General features: G+C 39.7%; 1 protein-coding gene across 4 annotated transcripts in view; it reads right to left on the reverse strand.

The window, feature by feature from the left end:
- LOC126470469 (syntaxin-binding protein 5) overlaps positions 1-19,345 on the reverse strand; it is a 1,027,167-nt gene that overhangs the window by 89,670 nt on the left and 918,152 nt on the right. For all 4 annotated transcript variants that reach the window (XR_007586213.1, XM_050098331.1, XM_050098330.1 and 1 more), the window contains exon 19: positions 9,074-9,182. Coding sequence is in view for 3 of the 4 variants with exons in the window: in XM_050098331.1 (XP_049954288.1) it covers positions 9,074-9,182 (109 nt within the window). In the remaining variant the exon portion in view is untranslated. The remainder of the gene's footprint in view (positions 1-9,073; positions 9,183-19,345) is intronic.

The raw sequence follows: 19,345 nt of genomic DNA on the forward strand, positions 1-19,345 counted from the left end.
CACGGACATAGTATGTATCTCTCAGATTCATACAGCATATATCTACAGGGTGTATACGGGGACAAGGAAAAAAAATTCCCGGATTATTCCCGGATATTCCGTTTAAAAAATATGCTTTTTCCCGGGCGAAAATACACTTTTTCTGTCCTAAGTGACAGTAGGTTTTCCGTAGGTTTTCCCTCGGAACTGTAAAACTTATCAATCCTTTGAATGGTTACTTTTTATACAATCGCGCAGAACTTCCCGGGGAAAAAAAAAACAAAGAAAAGAAAAAAAAAGAAATGACGGGGCAGAGAAGTTTTGGTAAGACCTTTGATTTGCAGCAACATATATGCTGCATATTTTCGTATTACGAAAGTATAAATTCGAATTGCACCAAATACAGCGCGTTAGTTTCCGGAGCGTTGAAACCGAGGTTGCGATGTCCCATAGCGCGAACATGCAAGAGGAAAAGTTAACGGTTTACATTAATGTACACAGTACAGTATATCTACAAGAAAAGCTAAGCTTTCACATATAATTTTGGTCTCTAAGATTAACATGCTACAACAGAAGCAAAGTTTTCACATGTAATTTTTTTTTTTTTTTTCCTTCGTGTGTTACCCTTTAAGATACATCACACAAATGTGCCAGTAAATTTAAAATTCTGACATAAATGTCTCGGCTCGAAATTCTTGTAAGTGGCTGGTCCTCAAACTGTTCAGTTACGAACGCTCTGTGATTTAGATATCCATCCCACTTTCTCACACGTAACATAATTCAGAAATTTACTTTGAAAGTAACGCTTTTCTAAGCACCGTTCGCAATATTGTCCAGAGACTGTTAGAAATAGGTTCGATTTACCAGTTGCCAGAGAGCGCCAGAAAAACAGGCATTATTGTGCGTGTGCAACTGTATTGGTGTAGGAAGCCCGCATGTTCGTGTGTATAAAGCACTAACAGAGCTTACATTACACCATAAAAGAAACAGGTCATCAGAGGGTACTCCAAAGAGCATCGGAATTTCGTAAACTATACTAAAATGCATAATTCGGCTTGAGTGCAAATTGGCTTTTTCCAGATTCACAATGAAGTACATCCCATCCGATATTAAGCTTTTCAGTGTGGTTTTTGGGATGTAAATTTTCTTGGAGCACCAGTGCTCTGCGATCTCATTTTTGGTTCTTTATTATGGCATAATGCCATGTATGGCAGAAGATGATAACGTGCACTTGAAATTCCGCGAACAGTTGGAACTAGGCAATACTGTAGAATGAAACACTTCATTTCAAGTAAAATGACTGCCTCAGCGGAAAGATTAATAAAGCCAAATTTCTTTAGCAAACTTGCAAAATTAACTTCACTGTTCTGCAAGGCGATTAATGTTTGACTGCTACAAACTTGGAAATAAAATAAAATCAGAAAATTGAAATTAATAATATATTTTTGCCCTCCGTAGTTATGTGAATGTATTTTAATTCACCTGATATCCGTTTTGTTTTCATTTGATGTGGGCGCTGTACACGAAGAGAAGCAGCGAAATCACTTAACGTAAACACGTGGAGGTTAACCCCCTCCCCACTACAACTCTGTGCAAGAGTGAATCTGGCAGCTAGGGCGCGGGAGAAAATTTTTTCTCGTTTGCATCTGGCTGGTTGCTGCTACTACCGATACAGCTAACAGCCGAAGTTCAAGTAGCGGGAAGCGGGAGAAGGTACTTCTTATACGCGAGTCAAATCCGCATTTGCAACAGACCGCTGGCAATTGGTCAAACAAACCTAATGTGAACAGTTGTGACGTCATGCTCATAGCAAGCAGTTTATTGTTGCGAAGAATTACAGTCTGCGCCCTACGGCCTTTGACATATTTTTGCTATTTGCAGACGCTTGTGCGTGCACGGTGTTTTGTTGTTGTAAATTGCACATTTCCTTTGCCACTAAAGTTTTATTTTTTTCCCTCTCGTTTATATTTTCTTGCTGCAGTATCATTCTCCAGTAGCAGGATACAATAACAGTCTTTGCTAGAGAATCAATTCTGCAGTCAAAATTACAAAAATTTAACTGAAAGCTAAAAAAATGAAAAATTCCCGGAATTCCGAAAAATTCCCGGGTTTTTCCCGGTTTTCTCCCAGATGAAAAAATTCCCGGGTTTTTCCCGGATTTCCCGGTTGTCCCGGGTCGTAGACACCCTGATCTACTAATTTTGCACAGGGTATATCTGTCAGATTCACACAGCTTCTATGTATTATTGAACTAATGTCATCATAATTAACTTGTGATGACTACTTTTAATTATATCAAGCATTTTGGAAGGAATTCCCTTCAGCCCATTCACTTGTGGCCTCCAAATGCATCATCAGTCATCTCCGCCAGATTCATTCTGGAGCCATTACACACTATAATGACAATGTCATCAGCGAATGCAACTGATCCATCTACTACATTTATCCAGTCTAGTAATCTCTAGTGTGTTTATATCATTACTCAAAAGGTTACAGTTCAACATTTTGTGCTCTGAGGAAGTTTTCTGTAATCTTTTTAATTGCCTTGAGAAGTCTTTGACCAATGCTCTCTCTAGAACAGCAGAGTGGATTGGGTGAAGGGTGAGTCAGTCGTTCCCTAAAACTGCAGCAGTCTGGATAAGGGAAGAAAACCCCAAAAGAAAAATAGGACAAGTATAAGAGTCATGAAATGGCAGTCCCATACTGAACTACTCTTGCAAGAGGCCACAGGCCTCTCCTAGGGGAATTTCACCTGGACTACCATATTCTTCATAAAGAAAAAACAGCTGGAAAAATTTGTGAGGATCAAACAGGTTTAAATGTTTAATCAATGAAATGAAGAAGACGGTGAAGAAGAAGAAGTACAATGAGCTACTGACCACTATATTATTTCCCAAAAGCTGCAGTAGTGAGATTTAGTGGACTAAAGATCTTTAAGATGTGTGAAAATGGTAGACTATAATTTTTGAAACCCCAATCGGTATGAGTGATTACTGTCCTGGACACCAAAATTCATGTAAAGCATGTAGTGTACAGCAATTTGAGCCCTACAAGACTGCAAAACTGACATTTTAGTGGCAATAGGCTATCGGGCCTACCATTATCCTCAAACAATGATAAGTCCACTGGTTCATGTGGTTTTCTGTACGTAATTTTAAACATGACCATTACAGTACTTACACTATGTGATCAAAGGTATCCGGACACCCCCAAAAACATACGTTTTTTGTATTAGGTGCATTGTGCTGCCACCTACTGCCAGGTACTCCTTATCAAGCAACCTCAGTAGCCATTAGACATCATGAGAGAGCAGAATGGGGTGCTCCATGGAACTCACGGACTTCGAATGTGGTCAGGTGACTGGGTGTCACTTGTGTCATACATCTGTATGCGAGATTTCCACACACCTAAACATCTCTAGGTCCACTGTTTCTGATGTGATAATGAAGTGAAAACGTGAAGGGGCACACACAACACAAAATCATATGGGCCAACCTCATCTGTTGACTGGGCCAACCTCATCTGTTGACTGACAAAGACCGCAGACAGTTGAAGGGGGTCATAATGTGTAATAGGCACACATCTATCCAGACCATCACACAGGAATTCCAAACTGCATCAGGAGCCACTGCAAGTACTATGACAGTTAGGCAGGAGGTGAGAGAACTTGGATTTCATGGTCGAGTGGCTGCTCATAAGCCACACATCATGCCAGTAAATGCCAAACAACGGCTCGCTAGGTGTAAGGAGCATAAAAATTGGATGATTGAACAGTGGAAAAATGTTGTGTGGAGTGAAAAATCATGGTACACAATTTGGCGATCTGAAGTCAGGGTGTGGGTATGGCAAATGCCCGGTGAATGTCATCTGTCAGCAAGTGTAATGCCAACAGCAAAATTCAGAGGCGGTGGTGTTATGCTGTGGTCGTGTTTTGCATGGAGAGGGCTTTCACTCCTTGTTGTTTTGCATGGCACTATCACATCAGAGGCCTACATTGATGATTTAAGCACCTTCTTGCTTCCCACTGTTGAAGAACACTTCAGGGATCATGATTGCATCTTTCAACATGATTGAGCACCTGCTAATAATGCACAGCTGTGGCAGAGTGGTAACACAACAATAACATCCCTGTAATGGACTGGCCTGCACAAAGTCCTGACCTGAATCCTACAGAACACCTTTGGGATGTTTTGGAATGCTGACTTCATTGCCAGGCCTCACCGACCAACATTGATACACCTCCTCAGTGCAGCAATCCTTGAAGAATGGGCTGCCATTCCCCAAGAAACCTTCCAGTACCTGACAGAACATATGCCTGTGAGAGTGGAAGCTATCATCATGGCTAAGAGTGGGCCAACACCATACTGAATACCAGCATTACCGACGGAGAGTGCCACAAACTTTTAAGTCATTTTCAGCCAGGTGAGGGATACTTTTGATCACATAGTGTACCTTCCTTCCCTAAAATTCTCATTAGCAACCTACGCTACTGTGAAAGTTGAAATGAAGTTAACGTTAAAGATTTTGGGCACTACTGCGTATTTAACAATCACATGATATGAAGTTTTTGATTATGCTTCATCCTCAAAGTGCAGCCTGCATTTTATACCTGTGCAGTGGCTTTATAGAATGACCTGTACACTTTGGCCTATATTAATGAGTGGCACAGTGAATCTGTACAGTAATGTGTTTTGCAGAATTGTGTAAACTGTCTCTGTATGCAAGTTTATAAAATAGTGCTATGTTTCAGATTTGCTTACAAAGACTAGGGAGTTTCTGGTTTAACTCCATGGCAACTCAATGCTGAGGTGCTTAAATAGAGGTAGAAAAAAATAAAATTATTGTATGGGAACAAGACATCTGGTAAACATACAGCAGAATGCAAATTTTTTGCAGAAAACCTGCACAAAGTAAATTCTCTCTATTATCAGACTGAGGATTCCAATTCTTTCAAGCCTTGGGACATATCCTATAAACAAATACCTTCTTTTAGTCTAGTTTTATCATAAATCTCTCTTTTTCCTCAATGCTTTTAGTATATCCTAGATTAGTTATTTGATCTACCCACCTAATCTCCGGCTAAACTTTCTGTAGCACCACATTTTAAAAAGATTCTGTTCTCCTCTTGTCTGACCTGTTGATCATCCACCTTTCACTTCCATACAACGGTATGCAACACAGAAATACCTTCAGAGAAAAAGTCCTAACACTTAAATTTATATTCAATGTTAACAAATTTCCATTTCCCTACAACATTTCCCACTGGCAGCCTGCATTGTATATTATGTTTACTTTGGCCATCATCAAATATACAGGGGTATTTCTACTCTCTCATTTCCCAATACAGTTCCTTAAGCATTTCCTAATTTAATTGAAAAACACCGTTTATTTTTCATGTCCTACAACTCTCTTAAATCCAGTATTGTTTCACCCTTGTATTTTGTCCTTGTTAACTCCAGAATTTCAGAGAGTATAGTCCGGTCAACATTGTAAAAAGCTTTCTCTAAATGTACAAATGCTATAAATGAAGGTTTGCATTTCTTCAACCTATAATCTAAGGTAAGTCATAAGACCATTGTTGCCTTGTATGTTCCTACATTTCTCTGGAACACAAACTGATCTTCACTGTGGTCAGTTTCGTATAGTCTTTCCATTAGTCGGTACATAATTCAAGTCAGTATTTTGCAACTATGACTTATTAAACTAATGGTTTGGTAATATTCACATCTGTCAGTCTCTGTCTTCCTTGGAATAAGAATTATTACCTTCTTCTTGAAACCTTAAGGTACTATGGCTGTCTGATATATCCTGCATACAAGGTGGAATAGGTTTGTAATGGTATGGTCTCATAACGACCTTAATAATTCTGAGGGAATGTCACCTATTCCAGGGGTTATGTTTCAACTTAGGTCTTTCAGTGCTCTGCCAGATTCTTGTTGCAATATCCCTTCTCCTATTTCATGTTCATCCACTTCCTCTTCCTTTCCTTGTCTTTATTTGTGTAGCCCTTCTACATATTCCTTGAACCTTTCTGTCTCCCCTTCTTTGCATAGCACTGGCATGCCATCTCAGTTCTTGATATTCTTACAGCTACTTTGCTTTTCTCTCAAGTGGGTTCTTTTATTTTCCTATAGGGCACATCTATCATTTCCATAGCCATTCATGCTTTAACTATGGATTAAGTAGGAATAATTTTAGGGACCTGTCCTCAGAAAAATGTTTTAATTAAACTGTTTTGATAATTTATGTTCTGGAAATTAATTTCAGTAGAACATATTACTACCTAACACAGTTGATCCATATTTTTGCCCCTTAAGCATGCTTTTGGAAATTCTAATCATATTATAGACATGTGTTAGGAGTTAAACTCTTAGAGAGTGAAACTGAAAATCTTTGTGGCGCTACTGACCTTATGAACTGGCATCCTCAAATCTAATGTAAAAGATGTGTTACAATTCACAAACTTCAAAGTTTTAAGCTTACCTGGCCTGTGCATAAGCTAGCTATTCAGGTCTTACATTTGGTTCTCATACACTTCTTTTTTCAAATGTTACAGAACATTCATTGCACCTCACATCTTAAGAAATTTACATATATCTATTAGGATGAACCGAGTATTTTTGATTTATTTGGAGATTACATATTTCCTATTACACTGCTCTTATGCAGGAAATCCAGGGAAATAATTGCCTCAATCAGACTTTTGGCAGTAGAGCTCTATGCTATATACAATACATAATGCCACAGCACACACAATCTTGTTGCTTCCAAATTGCTGCAAAACATCAGAATCACAGCTACTGAATATCTTACTATAGAGAATCCCACAAGACTTTTTTTTTACTATTTGTTATCAGTTTTTAATCACACAAAGCTTCACCATTAAGCTCATAGTGTGGAAATTATGAAATATACTCTCAAACGTGTATTAAGCTCTAGCACATTTGTGAATGTATAATGAATCTATCTCCCACACTATGTGTCTGAAGATGTCTTTTATGTTTTGAAATCAGTCACAATGAGTTACAAACAATAACTATAGGTGACTGGAGATAAAAAAGTAGGAGAAAAGCTTTCATTCTCCATAAAATAATAGCAAACAAAAGTAACAATTGTGTACTGAAGGGGAATACTTCTTATCATCAGCAAAAAACATGTACTTGGAAATTTTTAATGCCAGTAACAATTATATAGTGACAAGTTACAATGCATTTGCATAAATAAGACATTTGTGTAGTTCTATCACAATGGCACATTTTTTCACGTTTTCTCATTTTTGAAAGGCTTTGGTTCTTTGTGTAACCAATATGTTCCTCACAAAATGAGTAAATATTCTATTGTGGATTGGCAAATATATATGATACAGAAAATGTCAGTCTCTTCTGGTATACTGGGTGTTGTTTTGTCCCATTTTTTAAGAGCGGTCAGTTTCAATTTCAAATAATGATTATTATTTTCTTCAGAAATGGTGGAATTGTATCTCTCATCACTCTTCAGTATCACATTCTTTAATAAACCTAATTACATTGGGTTTTGAGAGGCTGGTGGTGAGGTACGGAAGGAGGTGGTGGGGGAGGGGGTGGTGAGAGGGAGTAGGGGAGGGGGTGGTGAGAAGGAGTAGGGGAGGGGGGAGTGGGACAGAGGAGGGAAAGGAAGGGGACAGAGGAGGAGGAGGAGGATGATGATGATGAATTTATAAATATGAAATTGGTCAGCATGAAGACCTGACCAAGTATTGTAACATATCATCTGAAAACTACGGTATTTTCTGCTTGCTCTAAATTTCTTTGAATACAAGTAACTATTTGAAAAGTACTCATTGAACTCAACAACAAAATGGTTCAAATGGCTCTGAGCACTATGGGACTCAACTTCTGAGGTCATCAGTCCCCTAGAACTTAGAACTAGTTAAACCTAACTAACCTAAAGACATCACACACATCCGTGCCTGAGGCAGGATTCGAACCTGCGACCGTAGCGGTCTCGCGGTTCCAGACTGCAGCGCTTAGAGCCGCACGGCCACTTCGGCCGGCGAACTCAACAACAGTAATGGATTTTTCACATTATCTGACACAAAAAATTAGGAGCACCAAAAATTAGGAGTATATTCCAGACACAATCAGAGTACAGTTAACAATGAAATGAAATAAAATAAAATAAAATAAAATAAAAATGACTCTGCATCACAGATTTAAAGTTTCACAAGCATAAACTGAGTACAAATTTGTGTAACATTATTATACTAAACTTCTTATTATGACAAAACCTTGGTTCTTAAATTAAAATTGATTTCTCTCTTTTACACACACACACACACACACACACACACCTCTAAAAACAGATCCATAGGGGTCCTTTATTGTGGATAATATGGGAACATTTAACTTTTGACTGCTACTAAGGCAGACATTCAATTTTTTATTATATCTTGTTTAATGTGTATGCTTGTCTTATTACCTACTGATGTCAAAAACCCAAGAAGTCGACTAAGGGTGTCTTGAGGATAGTGTCATGCTATTTTAGGGTAAAGGAAGAATACTGGTATTGGACCTTGTGGAAATTCATGATGCATTCAACTACTACTGTGTTGGAAAGAAACATGTGTACTATATGCATATTTATTCCATATTTTGGATAATCATGTGATGTGTACTTTTGTGCTTCAAATGATGGAATCTTTACTCTGCAAAATGTGATGCACAAGACAATATCAAGACATTTAAAATTCTGGACTGGTTAAAACAGTGTGTGGTACCTGAAACATATTTTATATAATATGAAAGCTCCTTCAGTGTGCAGATGCAGTGACACATACATGCAAACATTCTTGTGGATGTGAAATATATTAATTTTTTAGTAATACTTCCTGGAGGCATAATTGTACATATTATACATATGTACAGTAACAAACAATAAAAAAAAGTAAAAAAAACTTTAAGATTTAATATATTGCACTTTATTTTAATAAGTGAGGATATATGTACATGGCAAGAATTGGTTGATGTAACTGTGCCGCACATCTATAGTACAATAATTAGTCAATATTTTGTTAAAAAGACTTTCACTAAGGTACATTTTAAACGGGTACACTTACCTCAGATCAGGCAAAGGTAGAAATTCAATATCAATAAGTGGCCTTAAACTGGGTAGGCTGCAGGCAGTAATATGGCCATTTGAAATATAGCACACTAAGCACACACTATCTGTAAACCAAAATAAAATGCATGGTGTACTCATAAAATATGTATAAATTAACAACAAAGACATAAGAAACAAAAATATTTTCTCAGTTCAAGCTCTGAGCATACATTTCTCTCTCTCTCTCTCTCTCTCTCTCTCTCTCTCTCTCTCTCTCTCTCTCTCTCTCTCTCACACACACACACACACACACACACACAGGGAGGGGGGGGGGGGAGCATCAACAAAGGGCAGGGGAGGTCGTTGACAGGGGGAGGTCGTTGACAGTGTGAGGGGAGGGTGTCCACAAAGGAGGAAAGTGTTGGCAGGAGTGGGGTGGGGTGGTGTGGTTATAGAGGGTTAGCAACATCAAAAATCAGTGACGTCATCTAAGAGATGGGGGGATGGTCAGAGTCAAAGGAAAGGGGAACTGAGTCAAAGATGAGGAAAGGGGAGAGTCAAGAGGGAAGAGGGACTTGGGAGGGTGGGGTTTCAAAGAGTAATTGTGGGCTGTGGCAAAGGGGGGCTGGGTTTCTGTGGCAAATGGATGGATGAGGGTTTTCATCAAACAGAGATCAGAGGGATTCTGTAAAAATATGGTGGTGCTCTTGCAAATAGGGGGCACCGGAGACTCCTTCATAGAGAGGGTGTCGGGGTTCTGTTAAAGTGGTGGTGAGGTGATTCTGTAAAGAAAGGGCAGCAGGGGCTCCATCAAAGACAGGGTGGGGCATGTTAGGGCAAGATTGACCATGTCAAAGAGGAGGCACAGGGGAAGCTGTATCAAAATGGGTGCAGGGCTATTACAAAGAGGGGGAGGGGCAGTGTCAAAGAGGGGAGTGGTGGCTGCATCAAAGAAGGGGAGGGAAGTAAACTGAAATGAAATATTTTGAAAACCAGATACCAGCTTTTCTTTACTGCATTTGTAAGCCATTTTCAGTTTATGGTGAGGTAATTACACTTCATTCAAAATTACTATGTCCCTGATAATTTTCAAATATTATGGTACATGTATCCTATCATTGTAGTGACTGTAAGCAGCAGAGCAATATGGTGAAAGAGCTGTGACGCCACACTGAAAACTGAGCAACTTTTTAAATAGCTTCCAGTAATGATAGGTTCTATCATGTTTGACTCATGCTGTACAGCAACTACTACACTGTATTCTTGCAATCTGTATTAAAAGTCTGTGAAAAAATGTTACTATTCATTGGCTTCTGTTATTACGTCCCTTGGAGTCACTCAGATGATTATTCGAAATTGAGAATTACTGTTTGTAAAAAATTTATTGAGTCTTCTGTGAACACTTATGATATGAGCTACAATTTTAGTATTTCAGCACTACAAAATGTGTACACAAACTAGTCATTTAAATAAAAACTCAAAGAGAGAGAGAGATAGGGAGAGGGAGTATCCTACAGTAATTTGTATGAACGTCTTGATTGTGTACCTGTTCATTAGATTGTGTACAGATATGAGGCTTTCTCAATAGGACTCAGTTATCTGATGCAAGGGTGAACAGATTTTCACGTATACACTGTCCAGTCACATTACTGTGACCTCATGTCAAAAGCTTAGATATGGTCCCCAAGGATGGATGCATACTTCTGTTGATATGGTGCACCTTCCAGAATGATAAGACCACCAGGAAATGCCATGAAAACATTCCTCAGACCATAATGCTTCCTCCAACAGCCTGGACCATTCCGGCAATTGTTGCGGGTGTTTACTTTCAGAAGTGAGCTTTCAGCCAAAAGGCCTTCTTCTAAAGTAGAAAACATACACACTTTCACATAAGCACTATTCACACACACATGACCACTGTCCCTGGCCACTAAGGCTGGATTAATAGTCAGGCTCCCAGACTGAGGCTGGCCTCAGTGGCCAGAGAGAGTGGTCATGTGTGTGCGAGTTGTGCTTATGTGAATGTGTGTGTGTGTTTTCTACTTTAGAAGAAAGCCTTTGGGCTGAAACCTCAGATGTATAGTAGTATTTTTGCTGTGGCTGTTGTGACTCTTTATCTTCTCTATTGGTGTGTAGCAATCTTTCCTTTCCATAAAATTATCACAAATAATAATACAAAGTGACATTATACTTAACGATACAATCAACAATACTTGGTAAATCTTTTTAAATATTATAATGCTCCAGAAATTCAGAGACAGAGTAGAAGCAATGGCCAAGCATGAACTGTTTGAACTTTGCTTTAAATGTATTTAATGTCAGTGCCATTTTAAGTAATCTTCTGCCTAGTTTCATATGAGTGAAAATCTTAGATATGTTTTAAGATGTCTTCTTTTAAAGTAATCCCTTCTGTAGATATTAGTATGTCATGTAAGTGGTCTGCAGGAACCACTGCATTTAGCTTGCTTTATCACTCTGATAATCTTTTCCTGTATTTTAAATTTGTTTATTTTTTCTTTTTTATATATATAAATTTGTAGAATTCCCCAATTTGCACCAGTTGCAACCGTGTTGCCATTATACCGTGTTACCAATGATGGGCAGCATTTATTACGAGAGAAAATTCTATCAGCAAACAGAAGGGTATTCAGCTTTTTGTTTGGATTGTTAAGGTGCAATGCCCTCTTCAAATCCTCCTGAATACATTTGTCTAAGAATTTTGTATCACTCATATTTAATACAGTTTTCACTCAGAGTGGAAAACAGTGTTTGCAAGTTGGAGGTTTTGTATGGCCTGGAAATTAACTGACAATTTTTTCAAACTTTATGATGAATCTTTTGGTTCTGAACCATGGTGCTCAGTTTCGCACAACTGAAGTTGCAGTTTTCTGAAGGTCATCTTCACTGAGTGATCTAATTAGAATATTAGTCTCATCTGCAAAGAGTACTGTTGTTCTGTAACTTTTTTCAGCCAAATCATTTGCACAAAGCAAAGCAAGGCAGGCTCCAGAACTGACCATTGTAGAAATCCATACTTGATGTCCTGCTCATTAGCGTAGCAACTAGAGATTCTTCTTGTCCTATTGTCTTTGTACTTTATTTCTGTAATCTACTGATTGCGAAGGTACGACTGGATCCACCTTACAGAATGGCATCTAACTCCAAAATTACTTCACTGAAATGAGAGAATATCAGGACCACTGACATTGAAGGCTTTACTAAGATCAAGAAATACACAAGATATCTGTTTTTATCATCCACTGCACTTAGTTTTTCATTTAAAGAGGGAAAGCATGCCAACTGTGTTAACTTTCCAGCTCTGAACCCATGTCGTGAGTCATTTACAGCATTTCTTTACTTAAGAAGATTGAAAATTTTACAAGAAACATTTTTTTCTATAATTTTGCTGAATCGCAGCATAACTAGTATTGGCCTATAGGTAATAATTTCACATTTGACACAGTCTTATGCACAGGTTTTACTTTTGCAGTTTTTAGTCTATTTAGGGATACATCATTCTCAAATGATGAGTTTACATTGTCTACTAGTGGTTTTGAAATAAAAGTTTGGTATTTTTGATGATAGCATCTAGTATCTCTTCAGCACCCATTGAATATTTATTAGGTAATTTAGTATAGTTCCTCAGGTACTGATGGATACATGAATAATATCTATGTATGAATGCTTTGATCTGGCTGTATGCTATTATTGCCGAGCTGCTTTTTATGATATGTATTTACCAACTGCTGAGATATGTTTGTTAACTGCACCATGATTAACCTACCTTGTGCCTATTTTTCTTTTTATGTTTTCCCAAATTGCTTTAGTTTTATTCCTGGAATTACATACTAGTCTGTCTATTTTTTATTTCTGAAATAATGTGTGTTGGTATTCATTAGTACTTTCTGAAGTAGGTAATGACATCAGGTCTCTTATTTTGCTTTCTAATATTCATATAATCTCTACTGATTTTGACATAATATCTCTATCCCTGCATGTTTGTTTTTTGAACAGATGAAATGTGATTTTTTTTCCTTGGGAGAAACTATTTAAAAAAAAATTTGAGCATAGTGACCACTAAAACTTGTGTTTACCACTTACGTGCTACACAGAGATTTTTGTGTATTTATCAAACTCTGGTCAGTGACGTATGCTGCCATTTCTTTTTTCCAAGTTGGTTCAGTTATAATAGGGCTTTTATCAAAAAGCTGTAGGAAATCGTGGAATTTATTGGACTTCAAGAAATCAGTATGAAGTTATCACATATGATTATATTTTTCATGAGAGAATTAATTGTCTTCCAGAAATGTCTCCATGTGACCATAAAACACTTTGTTGTTTCCATACGATGACCCATCTATGCAAACAATAACTGTATTTTGCCATGGTACATCAACTATACAGAGTTCTTTATCTTTTTCATTGGCCACATTATTATAGTTAGTTACACTTCTGAATTCCATGTTTTCTCTAACGTATATACAGCTATGGTATACCCATACCTATATAGTTGCCTACAAAACATGCTTGCTAGTTTGAACTGATGGTTGTATGACAGCTTTCATGTGTCTTGACTAAGCAAAAGCTCGGTAAAGCATAAGCCAGCAATATCAATCAGGTCACTTAAGATTATGTCTATTTCATTAAGTTTATTGAACAGGAATTGAATGTTCTGATGGAGCATGGACAGCACATGTCAAAAATGTCAAACTTCTACGAAGAATGAAGAAAGAGAAAGAAGTACTGGCCACCGTGAAAGCAAGACACATCATGCGGAACAACAACACATACCATCTCCTCCAGACATCTTCCAAGTAAAAATACGAGGGAAGAGAAATGTTGGCCAGAGAAGAATATCCTGGCTTAAGAACATCAGAATGTGGACATCTAAAATATCTACAGAGCTATTTACAGCTGCAAGTGACAGGAGAAGCACTGCCAAGATGGTTGTCAACACCTGGAATGGATAAGAAGAAGAAGAAGAAGAAGAAGAAGAAGAAGAAGAAGAAGAAGAAGGAGTAACTTGAAGTTAGGTACAGACAACAGACACACATCAAAAAAAGTTTTGCATCACCTCGGTTTCGAGAGTTCTGGAATCTGTACAGAAAATTGGAATAGAGGTCAACATAAGTATCATTTCCACCCTTTTTACTGCTCATGAAAATCACACACTGCATGTTGTACCACCATACAGCGAGACCTTCAGAAATAGTGGTCCAGATTGCTGTACACACCAGTACCTCTAATACCCCGCAGCATGTCCTCTTGAATTGATGCATGCATGTATTCGTCGTGGTATATTATCCACAAGTTCATCAAGGCACTGTTGGTCCAGATTGACCACGCAGAATCCATGAAGACGAAAGCCTCACCAGTATGCTGCTGATATGGTTGTGCTGTCGGTCAGAGGATGCCATTCACATATCGTACAGCTGTTACAGCGGCAACCATGACCATCAGCAGTGTATGTCAGCCCCACATAATGCCACCCCAAAACATCAGGGAACCTCTACTTTGCTCCACTCGCTGCACAATGTATTTAAGGTGTTCAGCCTGACCAGGTTGCCTCCAAACACGTCTCTGATGATTGTCTGGTTGAAGGCATAAGCGACACTCATCGATGAAGAGAACGTGATGCCAATCCTGAGCGGTCCATTCGGCATGTTGTTGGGCCCATCTGTACCGCACTGCATGGTACCGTGGTTGCAAAGGTGGACCTTGCCATGGACGTTGGGAGTGAAGTTGCGCATCATGCAGCTTATTACGCACAGTTTGAGTTGTAACACGACGTCCTGTGGCTGCATGAAAAGGATTATTCAACATGGTGGCATTGCTGTCAGGGTTCCTCTGAGCCATAATCCATAGGTAACGGTCATCCACTACAGTAGTAGCCCTTGGGCAGCCTGAGCAAGGCATGTCCTCGATGGTTCCTGTCTCTCTGTATCTCCTCCATGTCCGAACAACATCGCTTTGGTTCACTCCGAGATGCCAGGACACTTCCTTTGTTGAGAGCCCATCCTGGCACAAAGTAACAGTATGGACACGATTGAACCATGGTATTGACCGTCTGGGCATGGTTGAACTGCAGACAACGGCTGGCCGGAGTGGCCGAACGGTTCTAGGCACTACAGTCTGGAACCACGTGACCACTACGGTTGCAGGTTCGAATCCTGCCTCGGGCATGGATGTGTGTGATGTCCTTAGGTTAGTTAGGTTTAAGTAGTTCTAAGTTCTAGGGGACTGATGACCACAGCAGTTAAGTCCCATAGTGCTAAGAGCCATTTGAAACTTTTTGCAGACAACGCGAACCGTGCACCTCCTTCCTGGTGGAATGACTGTAACTGATCGGCTGTTGGACCCACTCTGTCTAATAGGCACTGCTCATGCACAGTTGTTTACATCTTTGGGTGGGTTTAGTGACATCTCTGAAAATTCGAAGGGACTGTGTGTGTGATACAATATCCACAGTCAATGTCTGTCTTCAGGAGTTCTGGGAACCAGGCTGAAGTAAAACTTTTTTTGATGTGTGTATTATTTCTTGCTTGATCACTTACTTCACTTTTTGCAGGAGTGTCTCTAATACGAAAAAAAATCCTTATTTTTTTTTTCCGGGTGTGGCATTCTTCTTGTTGACTTTTGGCTTGTTGATTCCCTGGATGTGAGATTCTGCCTTTCTTCTGTTGAACCATTTCCAACTTGCACTTTATTACTCATATATCCATTAATGACTGCCTTGTTACTACATTTGTAGTTTGAAATTCAGACGCAACACTTGTGTTACTGTTTCTTCCTGTTTGCTTGTTTCCGTTCACATACTGGTCCACAATTGTCCATTTGTTCTTGTTTGGGATTTTCACTTCATGGTAGTCATTTTTACCTGTTATTTCTCTTCAGGAAAGTTTTTACCTGTTTGTCCATTTGTGTTTGGTTTATTACTGTGCTAGGGTTTTGTTTTATTTATGCCATACATACAAAAGAGGCAAACCTATGTCAGTCTTTCCATATCTGTTTAAATTTGACCATTAACTATATATTCATTTATTTCTGGTTGTTCAAGTTCAAAATTCACAGTCAGTCTCTACATTCACAGATCTGTGGCAGTACTAATTTTTTTCTATCACGATGTGATTCACAGATTTGATGTTTCCTTTCATGTCTTGGACATCATATCTAAGAGGTGCTGGATGAATTATTATGTTATTTTGTGTATTAGTTTCAGTATGAATTCCAGAGGCTCTGCCATGTTTTTGTGAAACACTTTCAGAGATTTTTCTGTGTAATTTGAGCCACCAACAACTATTGACATTTTTTTACCAAGAAGTTATCAGTACTTTGTACATCTTTTTAAAAACTTCCTCAATTGGTGCAATGGGTTTGACAATACTTTGCATAATGAAATGATTACCTAGCTTGTCCTCACAGCTTCTGCCTTGACTATCACTTATGATAAGAACTTGGTCTCATTGATTATTTGTTGCCCTATACTCGGTGAATGGTTCAGTTCAGGATAATCACATGAATTACGTAAATTATTAGCACATCAAATTTATTGTGTGTTCCAACTTATTTGCGAAGTTATTTCAGGCCTAACAATTCAGTGTTTTCACACAAATCATAACTCTGATTTTCCACTAGAGCTTGTTCATAGTCACTTAACTATGTTTCTGAATTTCTTATTTTGAGCAACATGACACTGTTTTAGTCCTGCAACATTTTTATAGTTCCATCCTTGTATATCGCACTTGAGCACTTACCAGAAAATGGCGATGTTTCTGGTGGAATGTTCAGCACATTTTGCTTCATCAGCTGTTCATATTTTGTGGCTTGAAGTTTATTAGTATCCATATTTTGTGCACACATTATAAACTGTAGACTGCATATATGTTCATTTAGTTTCAGACTGTCCTTATAATTTGCAAAAACTTTCTTTTTACCAGAAATATTCACATTTTCTAAGAAGATCTATAAAATTCTTTTACATTGGCCACCAACTTGAAATATTCTCAGTGTAACATAATCCTGATGTCTGATGTCATATTTTTTCAAAAAAAGCCAAAATCTAGATAGTAAGAAGGTAAATACACTCCTGGAAATGGAAAAAAGAACACATTGACACCGGTGTGTCAGACCCACCATACTTGCTCCGGACACTGCGAGAGGGCTGTACAAGCAATGATCACACGCACGGCACAGCGGACACACCAGGAACCGCGGTGTTGGCCGTCGAATGGCGCTAGCTGCGCAGCATTTGTGCACCGCCGCCGTCAGTGTCAGCCAGTTTGCCGTGGCATACGGAGCTCCATCGCAGTCTTTAACACTGGTAGCATGCCGCGACAGCGTGGACGTGAACCGTATGTGCAGTTGACGGACTTTGAGCGAGGGCGTATAGTGGGCATGCGGGAGGCCGGGTGGACGTACCGCCGAATTGCTCAACACGTGGGGCGTGAGGTCTCCACAGTACATCGATGTTGTCGCCAGTGGTCGGCGGAAGGTGCACGTGCCCGTCGACCAGGGACCGGACCGCAGCGACTCACGGATGCATGCCAAGACCGTAGGATCCTACGCAGTGCCGTAGGGGACCGCACCGCCACTTCCCAGCAAATTAGGGACACTGTTGCTCCTGGGGTATCGGCGAGGACCATTCGCAACCATCTCCATGAAGCTGGGCTATGGTCCCACACACCGTTAGGCCGTCTTCCGCTCACGCCCCAACATCGTGCAGCCCGCCTCCAGTGGTGTCGCGACAGGCGTGAATGGAGGGACGAATGGAGACGTGTCGTCTTCAGCGATGAGAGTCGCTTCTGCCTTGGTGCCAATGATGGTCGTATGCGTGTTTGGCGCCGTGCAGGTGAGCACCACAATCAGGACTGCATACGACCGAGGCACACAGGGCCAACACCTGGCATCATGGTGTGGGGAGCGATCTCCTACACTGGCCGTACACCACTGGTGATCGTCGAGGGGACACTGAATAGTGCACGGTACATCCAAACCGTCATCGATCCCATCATTCTACCATTCCTAGACTGGCAAGGGAACTTGCTGTTCCAACAGGACAATGCACGTCCGCATGTATCCCGTGTCACCCAACGTGCTCTAGAAGGTGTAAGTCAACTACCCTGGCCAGCAAGATCTCCGGATCTGTCCCCCATTGAGCATGTTTGGGACTGGATGAAGCGTCGTCTCACGCGGTCTGCACGTCCAGCACGAACGCTGGTCCAACTGAGGTGCCAGGTGGAAATGGCATGGCAAGCCGTTCCACAGGACTACATCCAGCATCTCTACGATCGTCTCCATGGGAGAATAGCAGTCTGCATTGCTGCGAAAGGTGGATATACACTGTACTAGTGCCGACATTGTGCATGCTCTGTTGCCTGTGTCTATGTGCCTGTGGTTCTGTCAGTGTGATCATGTGATGTATCTGACCCCAGGAATGTGTCAATAAAGTTTCCCCTTCCTGGGACAATGAATTCACGGTGTTCTTATTTCAATTTCCAGGAGTGTATAATAATACACAGTCAAATGGCAGTTTACTCTTTTAAAAAAACTATGACAAAAATTCACCTTAACATTTTGGTAGGAATACATCAGCAGTTTTGTGAAGAAGGTTCTAATGTGATTCATGCAGCTGAGAATAAAACCACTTCACTCATTATTATCCAAGTCATTTCATTTTATTTTTATTAATCCCAGAAATCTTACAGCATGTCATTACACATAGATAATGGACAAGTCACCAGGAGAGCTTTCTTATGATCACTCAAAGTCACAATTTTCCTTCAATTATCAGTCAATGGATTCAGAAAAATTTGGTTTTTTGCACAAAAGTAAAAGAACAAAATGGTAAATATCCTAGAATTACTAGTCTCTACAGGCCAGAATATCAGTAATATAAGGAAAATTATAGATTGCTACTCACCATAAAGATAACACATTGAGTTACAGACAGGCACAACAAAAAAGACTGTTACGCATTCAGCTTTTGGACACAGCCTTCTTCTGGAAAGAAACACACACACACACACACACACACACACACACACACACACACACACACACACACACATATTCCTTCACAAAAGCAAGCACACCTCAAGTGCACATCACCAGCATGCATTCCAAGACGAGCTGCTGAAGATACAGGTCAGGTGTGCTCCTTGCTTGTGTGAATAAACAACATGTGCGTGTGTGTGTGTGTGGTTTTCCTTTTCTGAAGAAGGCTTTGGCTGAAAGCAAATTGAGTAACAGTCTTTTTGTTGTCCCTGTCTGCAACTCACTGTGTCATCTT

This window comes from Schistocerca serialis, chromosome 3 (genome assembly GCF_023864345.2).
Source record: "Schistocerca serialis cubense isolate TAMUIC-IGC-003099 chromosome 3, iqSchSeri2.2, whole genome shotgun sequence".
NCBI classification, from domain to species: Eukaryota; Metazoa; Arthropoda; class Insecta; order Orthoptera; family Acrididae; genus Schistocerca; species Schistocerca serialis.